This window comes from Eumetopias jubatus, unplaced genomic scaffold, assembly GCF_037043125.1.
Source record: "Eumetopias jubatus isolate StellerSeaLion01/CBP00866 unplaced genomic scaffold, mEumJub1_p1.0 scaffold_9, whole genome shotgun sequence".
Lineage (NCBI taxonomy): Eukaryota > Metazoa > Chordata > Mammalia > Carnivora > Otariidae > Eumetopias > Eumetopias jubatus.
Window position 1 is genome coordinate 75,584,525 of NW_028274815.1, and position 12,759 is coordinate 75,597,283.

Here is a 12,759-nt window from a genome sequence, read left to right on the forward strand (position 1 = left end):
TGATACCATTTCCCTGGTCTTTAAAAGACATTTTGAAGGCTAGCTAGGAGAAAAACAAAACAAAAACAGACCTCACAGCGCATGACAGCACCCTCTTTTTACATAGGAAGATTGATTCATTATATGGAAACTTCATCTTAGTATTAAATTTTGCTACAGTTTCTTATGAAGACCAAGTGTCTAGTTAGGTGGCTGGAGAGCCTGCCGAGCACTATGAAAAGACATCAAAACCCAAATGAATCCCCCACATCTGAAAACGAAACTGACTTAAGGACTGAAGAATTCAGAGCTGCCGTCACTTTTTAACTAGACACATTTAAAACAAAAAGCTCAAGTAATAAGTGGGTTTTTTCCAAGTATTAAGTGTCTTCAGTAAATATTTTAATTACCAAGCCTCATAATTGGACAAGAAACACGAGACAGAAATTATGAGTGCTTTTTTAATGCCTCCAAGGCAACTTTACTCAACTCTGTTGAATGTCCAGAAAATCGAAAAACCTAACAGCAAAACTTCAACATAAAAGCCCTGATTTATTTAATGGTCATTAAAAAACGAAAAGTCCTATCTTTATCTGGCCAACCCAACTTGACATCTCAAATCGTTTTGTGGCAAAACGATTTTATTTCAAATAACACGAATCTACATTGAGGACATCTTAAGAGACTAGAGTGATCTGAATATATGCAATATGAAAACCAAACTCTCTTGTTAACTTCAACCTCAAAACAGGAGTTTCCCAAGTTGAACCCATCACAGTAATTTCCTGACAAAATACAAAATTAAAAGATTCCACCTTGTTCATCTTGCTAAGCAGAACAGTGACCAGTCACCATCTCCCCCCAGCTAAATTTCATGCCGAAGTGTGATGGCTGTCGCTTACACTTAGCGACCTGTGCGCTGAACCAGGCGCTTTCATGGAGCACCACATAAATCTTTCGCCTTTTACCATTTCTACTTGAAAGAGTGACTGACAGACTATGGTGATTCAGCATACATTTTCTCAGAAATAAATGAAGTAAGCCCGTCACTCAAGGAAAACAACTGACAATATTTGGTGCCAGCGACAGAATCTCACCTTTCAAATGAAAATTAGAATTTTGAAAAATCTGTATCCATTGCCGTGAGCTTGACAGCTTCCCGATACTTGAAAGATTTTTTCTGATGAGATCAGTTACATTAAGAAAAAAATTTTAAACACTGTATAATAACATGTCAATATTCTGAAGAATTGCATAATTCAATGAACCAGTATTTTCCAAACGATCAATGCATGATGTTACCAAATCATGTCAAAGTAGGACATCCATTCAAAACTCCCGACAAGATAGATCAAATGGGTTTTAATGTAAGAGTACAAAGTGGACTGACAGTTTCAGACTGCACCTAACCTTTAAGAAATGAATCAAACAGAATAGTCACAATTACCTGAAGCTATTAAAATACTCTTTTCCAAATATGCACTTGTGTGAGGCCAGATTTCTTCATATACTTCCAACGAAGCACCACATTGCAACAAAATGAATGCACAATCAGATATGAGAATCCAGCCCAACATTAAAGGGTTTACAAAAACGAAAACCACGGCTACTTCTCACACTAAATTTTTTAAATTTGGAAAATAACTATTTTTCATAAAACAATGCTATTTATGTTACCAGGCAATGGTTTCATTTTTTCATGAATTGAAGTAGTATGTAAAATTTCTTGGCTTTAATTTCTAATGTGATAAATAAAATAAATAAAATAAAACCCGTAAGAGCAAAAGTTCTTTGGGATCTTTAATCCTTAAAAAATATAAATGGAAAAAAGAATATAAACAGCTGGACTAGAAGACTGAGATTAGTAAAGACTGAGTTCAGATTTTCTTTTGCTAATTCACACATTATTTGTATTTCAAGGGTCACTAAACAACCTGAAAAAGGTTTTTGGAAGCGGCAAAAAAAAAAAAAAAAAAACTGTTTTGGAGTGAAGAGGGGGTTAATTAGTACTGTCCTATACAGTTTGGTTAATTCCCCTCTGGAATTACAATTCACCTACATGGTTTTGTATGAAACATTTCACAATAAATATTCCAACTATGTAAAATGTTTAAAAATTACATTCAAAACCAGACTTTTACTTTTAAAAATCATACCAAATAGTAATATGTCACACTGTTTTTATCAATTCTTTATTTAGGTAACAAGTTGGTTATGTTCACTGCATTGTATGAAACATCACAATATCATACTGGAAAGGTACTATCAGTACAGGGTTGGATCAGAGTGGACAGTTTGAACAATAAACCATTTTGCATTCTTCATTCCCTATCTTTTTACAACCCCCCAAACCCAGTAAAGGGACAGATAGCTTTTAACATCATCATGTAAAGCACTTTAACTTACAAGGCTAAAATCTAAAGAATAAATAAAATATATTGTGGCAATAATTCCTTTTAGACCAAAAATCAGGTGCACGATAAATCAAATGGTCAGGAAAGCTGTCTGTATTCAAATGTGTGGCTCTCCAGAAACAGCTTCAGGAAAATGTTACAGAAAATATCATGAATTCCATTTCACACAGGACCAGATGATGACTCATTTTAACTACACACAAGGGCAATTACATCCTGCTGAAACACAATTTCAACATATAGGAAAATGTTTACAAAGCATCCACAACATGTAAACCATGTACAAATGGATACATTCATTGCTTCTCTACCCCAATAGCTTCTTTTCGATAAATATTTTACTCTTCATGTTCAGCATTAATTGGATTTACTACATGCAAAACTCAAAAAGAATTCAAGAATTCAAGGTTATTGTAAAAATAGAATTAAAATAATAATCTTCAAGTACCTTGTGACAGCCACTCTGTACCGTGCCCAATGTTATAAAATGAAAGGTTACTGAACCCATGAAAATATCTCTGTAATATTTCCTTAGATCTAAAATAGATAATTTTAAATGTATTTATAGTCATTTCAATGTGATATTCTGAGCTTTGAAAATAACGTAAACAATTAAAAATTATACCAAATTACACACAAAACTTGTATCTTAAAAGCTGAAAAATTAAAACTATAGAAACCCACATGTAAAACAGAAATCACAATTTACATTATAAAGGCAAATCTCATCATTTAAAAAATTTGCAGCAGTGAGATGTCAAAGCAAATTATAAATAGCCATAAATTAATCCATTTGGTTTCAAAAGATTTTCTAGTGAGAGTGGAAGGATGTAGTAGGTACATGCATAAAATTTGTAAGGGTTTGTAATATTATTGCCAAATACACTTTATCTTGAAAAGCAGGCAACGTTACAATTTGGACATTATTGGAGAACCCAGTTTGGTAATACAGGTAAAATTAGAAAAAAAATTAAATAACAATTAATAAATATATATCCTATAGTAAATTGCTCAAAGAAAATTTCAAGCCACAGAGCTGCAAAAAGGCTTCCAACTTGGTGAATTGAGAAAGGAACATCCCATACAATTCTTTACTCTTACATGCTTATATGTTGTGTGTCTTGTCTAAAAACAAAAAAACAAAAACAAAAACATAATGTATCTTCAGAGTACGGCTAACTATATTCCCATGCACCTCAGGCAGAGTTTGGGATTTGTGGTGAAATAACTCCCGTTGGTTCCTAGGGCCCAAAGTTCAATGCAGATGGAACCAGTATGCCTGAGGTCGGCAAAAATACTGCAGTACAGGCAATGCTACACGTGGCAATTATCAGAAAACACAAATATAAACAAATGATGGGAAATGCTAATGATTCTCTGCTCATATCACAAAACGCTGGGAAATCCACAAGAATATTTTTCCCTTGTATTGAAGAAAATTGTGATTAAAAGTTTTTTTTTTCCCCCAATTTTCAGAATCAAAAGCATTTTAGAAGGTTTATAAGGCTACCATGGGTCTTCTAGATCTCCAGCACCCTACAGGAAGAGAAAAGGAAGAATATTATTATTATTTACCTCCACCACTTCCAGGTTGGATTGAATTTCAAAAGAAAACAAAATCAGATGAACAAATTACCTTCCTTTCTTTGTTTGAAAAGGCACTTTTACAGAGAGGTGTGTGTAATGTATACTGTGTGTATATACATGGATCTACCTAATACAGATAGATAATTGGTTGGATTTTTTTCCCTCCCCTCTCCACCAAATGCCTTCCTCTTTCTCAAACCACTTAAAAATATTCCGGCATTGGAAAAATAGATCAAAAACATCAGCAACATCCAAAGATCCAAAGTTTCAACTTAGGGCACCTTAAGCAACTTTAGATATATGATAAATATAAACATGAATCAGAAAAGTTAATGTTCTACATTCACAAAATATTTAAGAAATATCTTCCCATGTGACTGATAGCCACCTGTATCTTAAAAACCTATTTTAACAAAAACAAAACTCATATCTGCCACTATTTAAAAGATCCTGTAATTCTTGCATTTCTTACTATCTTATGACGACTTATAGCAAAGAGGACTGTCTTGCAATCCTTAAAACGCCCATCATGGCGACTCTCTGCCATGTCTATGTGTGTCCATACTGACCCAGGATTAATATTTTGTATCACAAAAAGGGGATAAGAAACAGAATGGATTTGAGTAAGCAAGACTTCTCAAAATGTTTTCTTTTAGTTAACGACAAAAGCCAAGCCAAAAGTTTTCTAAATTTTCTACCAATACAAATGAATTTCTACTGGGTATTTTTCCAATATACCAAACCTCGTTTTTAAAAAAATTTTTTTTAATTTAAAAATAAGTACAACATGCATAGATTATTCCACATCACATGCTTTATTTGGACTTGAACACTTATAATTTCATTCTAAACACTTGGTTGACACACATTTTGATGTATGTAGTTAGGCTATACAGAATATACAAACCAAAGCTGTAATAATACATAGGTTTTTCAAAAATTAGGTTTCAATAAAGAATACAGAGAAAGGAAAAATAACCACACATCCAACAGCTCAGAACGTCTAAAAATAAAACTACAGAGATGTAAAATATAAACAAGTCAAAGAACACACAAATTATCATCCTTGGGGAAAAAAAAAAAATACAGGCCAGCATCTGCCATTCTTTGATGAACTAAAATCACTAAAGAAAACACAAATTTTTTACAAAGCTAACTATGAGTGTACTATGTAAAATAATGTGAAGCAGTAGAATTCTACATTTACAAGTTTTTCCACAATATAATGTCATCTTGCTTATCAGTAAGTAATCTCTAATCTTATCCAGTATGAAGTTAACTACTGATTTGAGTAACTAGTAGCCTCATTTCTGGCATACAATATGAAACGACATATAATTTTATTAAATTCAACGTACTATAAATAGTCCATTTTAAACTATCTGATAAAGGTGTATGCAAAGCCCTTCTTAAAAAACAAGGCTATATGAATGTAACAAAACTAGTTTACCAAGATTCAAATAACAAAACGGTTCTATAAATGCATACATTCTACTTCCTAAGTAAAAACCAGCAAATCAAAGATCACAGAAATATCACCACGAAGTCAAGTCATATTTGTTCACCACTCATCTTTGTCCCTGCATCTTCAGTATAGCTCTCTAATTCAGCAAGAGCACTGTTTGATTCAGTACGGCTTGCCTGCATTGTCACTGGGCTTCCAGCATCACTGTTCGAAGAAGTAGCTGAGGCAGCTGGGTCAGCAGGGCTTTCTTCTCCCTCTACTTTAGCTAGCCTGTAACTAGTCAGCATCTCCTCCAGAAGTTGTCGGTAGTTTCCCCTATGATTAATTCTCATTTGCCTGAGAGCTTCCACCAATTTTCCCTGTGATCCACTTTCCTCGGCTTCCTCGGAGGCCTTTTTTTAAGATTCAAGACCCCAGTGTCAGTAGACAAACTAGGATATATCACATGTATTTCATAACATAATCACAGCAACACACTCATTTCTCTACCACGAGTAATAGAGTCTAAGCATGAGAACATTTCATTAAATAAGTATCAAGTCTTACTTGTGTCAATAAAAATTTCCACTTGAAATATCAAGTTAATTTTAGCAAATTACCATGAACTAGTTTACATCTTATTTCACACTGGCATTTGAAGCGTCCTCTGAAATTTACTCCGCTATTAGAATTCGACAGCAACACAAGCATTTCCTAAAACTGACTTGCTTAACAGAAAAAAACAGTAATTGGCTAGAATGATTTAGTACAAAAGGAAATTAGTGTTTAAAGCAACAGGAGAGGACAGAAAAGCAGGCCATTAGAACATTAGTTTCTTCATCACTGCTGCTAAATGACAGGTAAGGAGAGGAGGTACAAAATGTAGAACTATATAAATTTAAACTGGATTTTCGGGAAATTTTAATGCTTTTGTGGGTAAAACTTTAATTTCCTCTTTATTCTTACATATTTTAATAAAAACATTTCTATATCAAAATAAATTATTTAAACATGATAATAAGATATGAACAGGAAACTACTCAATCCTTTTATATTTTATTAAATTTTGGAAAACTTACAGGTTTCTACAACAGCAGCTACTTAATCTCGTTAGTAGAACAAGCTCTAACATCAAGCTTAACAACACAGTTAAGCTGACAGTTGAAAAGCAAGACAACCTTACACTGTGTGCCTCCTGATGTGATGCGTTAAGGAGTGCAGAACCATGTCCTATGTTCTTGCCAAAAAATGTTTAATATAAATCTAATAAAGCAAATTCCCAATTTACAGGAAAACAGGGAACAGAGGATCGCGTTAAAGGACACAACAAGAAAACAATCATGATCCAGAATGTAGGACATCCTATTCAAAGCTGGCTCAGATTCTTCTTTTTCAGTGGCAAGGGGAAAAAAAAAAGTGGGGGCCTGATTATAGACTTCATTAATATGCTTGACTGATAACCTGACTGATCAAACCATTATTCAAAATAACTACTATCACAGTCTTTCTAGAGACAACTGGGAATATCTGGACTTGGTACTAGATGATAATCTTAATTTTCATTGGTATGGTAATAGTATTATGGTTATGTAGAAAGATGTCCTCATTTCTTTTCTTTTTTTTTCAACTAAGCTCTACGCCCAAAGTGGCTTGAACTCATGATCAGGAGGTGCACGCTCTACCAACTGAGCCATCCAGGCGCCCCCCCAAAATGTCCTCATTTTTAAGAGCGGCATGCCAAAATATGCCAAAATGATGCCTGTAATTGGCTGTCAAAAGGTTCAGTGGAAAAAAAGAAAATAAAAAAGTAGTGTATACACACACACACACACACACACACACACAAAGAGAGATAAAGCAAATACAGTAAAATGTTAACAATTGCTGAATCTAGGTAGAAGGTGTATAGGTGTTCACTATGATCATTTCAATTTTTCTAGCTATTTGGAAGTCTCATAAAATGTTGGGAAAGTAAAACTCAAAAGAGGTTACTGATATAGATGATCTGACACAAACTCTTAACCATCTCTGGAGATGGCTACCCTACAATTCTGCAACAAAGAAACAAAGATAACACGAATATAACCACATAAAATATGGTAATGTTTGTAAGAAAAATGAGAGCATTTGAATGCTTTGGGGGAAAAAAAATAGTGCCTTTATGGCAAAAAGCAAGAGATGACAGTGTGCATAGTGTATGTTTTACATGTATGCATATGTTTATGTATCCACTGGCTTTAGGATATTATTTGTAAAATGCCTGTGGGGAAAGGAAATTCAGCAAAATACAAATAATGATAATGGACAGTGAAGTTTTTATTTTCTTGGAGTTCTCCAATTTTCCACCTCATGTATACTAACTGTAAAGTAACTCTTCAAAAAATTTTTTAAATGTTTTACGTTTTTATTTATTTAAGTACTCTCTACACCTAATGTGGGGCTCGAACTCACGACCCTGAGATCAAGAGTCGCATGCTCTTCTAACTGAGCCAGCCAGGTGCCCCAAATAACTTTTTTTTTTTAATTTGCAGAATTATCATATGGGGAGATCATAATAAAATGCACTCTCTGTTAAGATTTTTCTTACCTTTCCCTTTATGCTAAATAAACATGTTTCCCCAAATAAAGTTTCTCATTTGAATCTATTCAGGAAAGGTTAAGATGGAGCAACAAGGTGAATGCTTGCTAATCATAAACCCTATTCGTCTTTAATCAGGTTTTCCAAACGGAAATTTTCTACTTGATGGTGTATCACAAAGAACTTTTAATAGAGGGCATAAAGACTCCTCCACCTCACTCCCTGGCCACCCCCCCCAAAACCTCAAACCAACAACTCCCTTTTTATTTAAAACAAAACAAACAAACAAACAAAACTTCTAGGACTTTGAAACAAATTCTGAAGTGATTATCAACCTTGGTTTCATACCAGGATTGCCTGTGGAGCTTTTTGTTTTGTTTTGTTTTGCCAGAGAGAGAGCACAAACAGGGAGAGCATCAGGCAGAGGGAGAGGGAGAAGCAGGCCCCCTGCAGAGCAGGGAGCCCAATGTGGGGCAGCCGCTTAACTGACTGAGCCACCCAGGTGCCCCAACCTGTGGAGCTTTTAAGATTCAATAGATACCAAATGGGACACCTGGGTGGCTCAGTCGGATGAGCGTCTGACTCTTGATTTCAGCTCAGGTCATGATCTCAGGGTCATGAGAATGAGCCCTGTGTCGGGTTCTGCGCTAAGTGGGGAATCTGCTTGTCCCTCTCCCTCTGCTCCTCCCCCTCCCCACCCCCAATAAATAAATTAATTAAATAAATAAATAAAATCTTTTAAAAAAAATTATATAGATACTAAAAGTTCTATCAAACAATACTCAGATGCACTGGGTTGGGGTGAGTTTTTTAAAGCCTGACAGGTGATTCTGATATACAGAAACTCTACTTACTTGAACTTATTGATAAAAAGGTTGTTATATTGGTTGCCTTTCAATTTTTGTGGGTTCAAAAGATAAAGGACCTCTCACTCTCCATCTGACACCTATTATTACAGTAAGCATCTATGGGTTCTGTGAATTCTGTACTAGTGGTAGTTGGGGAGGAGCAGGTGCTTTAAAAAAAAAACACATTAAAACCAAACCTGTAAATCAAATCAGGATGAATTTACAATGGCTGGTATCACAGAGCCACTGAACTGAATAGAACTTAACCTAATGACCACATTTAAAAGTCGTTTTATCTCAAAGCAAATTACATTTTCCTATTGTGCTGGATAAAAGATGGATGGGTGAGACCTCTTCCCCAGCCATTTCACCTGACTCTTCAAAATTCTGTTCCACAACTGTCTTATGCATTTTCATTAACTGATATCAGAAAAGGAACCTACTTACTGTTCAGCTGCACTTTTTTTTTTACCTGAACTATATACACCACATCATGTTTACACATCTATTATAGCATTAATTCCACCTTGCAACTGTTCATAAGTCTTTTCAATTAGACTGAAAACTCTTTCAGGTAAACAGAATTTCACATTCCTTTCTGCATCCTCCCTACCCGCTAGGGAAGGAAAATTAATGTTTCTGCTTAGAACTTCATGCACATGATCTCATTTAATCCTCACAGGTACCCTAAACATAATAGGTACCACAACCCTAATTTTTATAACTGAAGAAATTTACAGGCTCAGAGAAATTTAAGTTGTCAGGGTGACAATGCTAGTAATAAGGGACACAGCTCAGATTTCTGTGCAGGTGTAATTAAGATCAATGTCCCTCTGAATGTTCTTTTGAATACATTATGGTAGGTAACATAGTAAGTGCCCCATATAAAGAGACACTTACTAAAGAAATAGTGCTTAAAATTATTGAAGCGGGCCACAAATTATTTCCTATTCAAATCTACAATGTATTTCCTTGATATAGAAAGACTAATGAAATTACAGGACAAAAAAATATTAGATGGGATGGTTAAAATTATTCTGCACAACAGACTTAAGGCAATTATGGAGATGAGAATATAGAATTCTTTTTTTAAGATTTTATTTATTTGAGAGAAAGACAGCGAGAGAGGGAACACAAGCAGGGGGAGTGGGAGAGGGAGAAGCAGGCTTCCCACTGAACAAGGAGCCGGATGTGGGGCTCAATCCCAGGACCCTGGGATCACGACCTGAGCCGAAGGCAGATGCTTAACAACTGAGCCACCCAGGCACCCCGAGAATATAGAACTTTTTCCCTCTGTTTAATTTTCAAGGTTTCACTGTCATCTAGACACAGTTTAAAAGAATCAAATCTCTCATGAAAATACTGCCTTATCCCAAATAAGATACAGCAATCTAGATAAATCAGACAGCAAACAGAGGGGAAAAATAAACATTTTAAAAGATAAAATTTTAAAAGAAAAATTTTAAAAGACAAAATTTAACTAGCTAGTATTTACTTGCAGCATTTTTTTAATGCAGTTGCTGTAAGCAAAATGCTTCAAATGATTAGCTAAAGCAATGGAGAAAATAGTGAAGAATGCTAATATAAACATTTACAGTGTTTTTGGTGGAGTCCTATCTTCTGCTTTTCAGCTAAAAATAATTTTTAGAGATGAAAATCCTCAAATATGCACTCATGAGATAGAATTAACAGTGACCAATGAAGAATCTAATAAGCTGTTATTTGCTAGGATCATGTAAAATCTAATGAATTTGAAGTAATTTTAAAGAATCACTTAGATGGTCGAGACCACATAGCTAAGAGAAGTGGTATGTCATACCATCCTTAAAAATAAAGGTTAGTGTATTTTCAAATAGTATAGATCTTCTCTATAAAAATGCTTTGACAAGTGAAAAAGAAACAATCTACAAAAAAAAAACACTAGTATTCACCTAGTCCTGAAACTGTAATATAAAACCGTCAAAGCAGCTATGTTTATAAATGATCTATCTGAAATGATCAAAATAAAAAGACTATATATAAAACTTAATGTGAAAACACAATATGGAGACTTTTTTGGGTTTTTGTCCTGCCTTTCCTCCCTTCTTAAAAATCCAAATGCCTTAAAAAGGTTTTGGATTAGGATTCAGATGTGTCCTATTTTAAATGAAAAACAAGTGATAAAAAACTGTGGACTTGACTGCTTAGTTTCAAAAACTTTATGAAATAGTCTTCATTAAAACCAGAGTATCTTAAGACTACTAAAGAGGTTCACAAAAGGACAGGAAATGATTTTTCGTGGATAGAAGACAGGTGGGGTACAGACGTATACGTAATCTCTAAGTAACTTAGACAACAAAAGAACCGTGTAAAGAGAATAGTTTTCAGAGTTCCCCTGACTTAGATTCGCATTCTGGCTGCACGATTTGTTTAGCTTTGCAACCTAGACAAACCACTTCCTCTCACTGAGTCTTAGTCTTACCTATAAAAAGGATGTTGAGGACATCACCTATGACTTTATATATATATATATACACAACAGCTGGTAATTACAAGTCCCCCTTTACTACCCTTGGAAAATCAGCGATGTATATGGCTACTTGATTAGTGGGTATATTTTATTTATTTTTTTAAGATTTTATTTATTTATCTGACAGAGAGAGACACAGTGAGAGGAAGGAACAAAAGCAGGGGGGAGTGGGAGAGGGAGAAGCAGGCTTCCCGCGGAGCAGGGAGCCTGATGTGGGGCTCGATCCCATCATGACCTGAGCTGAAGGCAGACACTTAGCAACTGAGCCACCCAGATTCCTGATTAGTGGTATATTTTAAAGATCAGAATCTAAATCAGTGTAATCTCTACACCCAACACGGGGCTTGAACTCACAGCCCCAAGATCAAGAGCTGTATGCTCTACTGACTAAGCCAGCCAAGTGCCCCCAATCTAGCACTGTAGAAGTAAAGGGCCATGATCTCAGAGCCCTGCCTAATGTAAGATCAGCGAAGAGCAAAAGGCAGTTTTATTTTTTCTGGTCCTGTAGGTGATTATTCTATTGGGGTCACAGACTCCTTTGAGGAACTGATGAAAACCACGCACATACTACACTTCTCATTAAAAACTGCTTATGTCCACAAACACATTTTCAAAAACTTTCTGGGGATTCACAAACCACCTAAGAATCCCTGCTAGACTCTTTTCCAAAGATTTTAACAGTTGGGAAAATGTCAATATTGCTTGCATTAAGAAGTCTGAACATATTCCAAAAGGTTGAAAAAACAAATTCAGTAAACAACTTCAGAAGACTCCCCTAAATAGTGAGCTTTCTGAATATATTTTAAATGTTTTAATTTCTGACTTACAGGGGCACCTGGGTGGCTCCGCTGGTTAAGCGTCTTGATTTCAGCTCATGCTCCCAGGGTTGTGGGATAGAGTCCCGTGTTGGGTCCCATGCTGAGCATGGAGACTGCTTGGGATTCTCTCTTTCTCTTTCCCTCTCCCTTTGCCCCCCCCCCACCCTGCATGCACTCTCACTCTTTACCTCTAAACTAAGAAACAAAAAGGAATATTATAAAAACAAATTCTGGCTTACATTCCACTTGGCTTTCTGAAATACGTTATCCAAAAGATTTTCTTTGAATATAAGAAAAATGAATCCCTATTTCTAATGGTATTACCTGTAGGCACTCAGAGCAGGGTAATTCTCTCTCTGATATAAAGCAGACATCTTAGGAACCTAAATATGTCTCGGATTAACTCTGCCTAGCATTCTTGTTTCTTTTTTTAATATCTGTACAAAATTTTATTTTTGTTATTAAAAAAAGCCCAACTATCAGCTCCTGCCACTGTACTTCTCGGCCACATCTTCTACAACACGGCACAGACCTAAGCTGAGAAAGTTACGGAACACATTTGTGCCTAATCCACTGCTACAG

The 12,759-nt window shown here is 35.3% G+C and overlaps 1 protein-coding gene across 3 annotated transcripts in view; it reads right to left on the reverse strand.

The window, feature by feature from the left end:
- Window positions 1-2,155: 2,155 nt before the first annotated feature.
- The window catches only part of PPM1B (protein phosphatase, Mg2+/Mn2+ dependent 1B), a 75,047-nt gene continuing 64,443 nt past the window's right edge, over window positions 2,156-12,759 (reverse strand). For 2 of the 3 annotated variants that reach the window (XM_028104070.2, XM_028104071.2), the window contains one exon: window positions 4,773-5,837. In XM_028104070.2, coding sequence (XP_027959871.1) covers window positions 5,532-5,837 — 306 coding nt within the window. In that variant the 3' untranslated portion in view covers window positions 4,773-5,531. Of the gene's footprint in view, window positions 3,930-4,772; window positions 5,838-12,759 lie in introns of those variants that run through there. The other variant, XM_028104072.2, reaches the window with a different exon arrangement.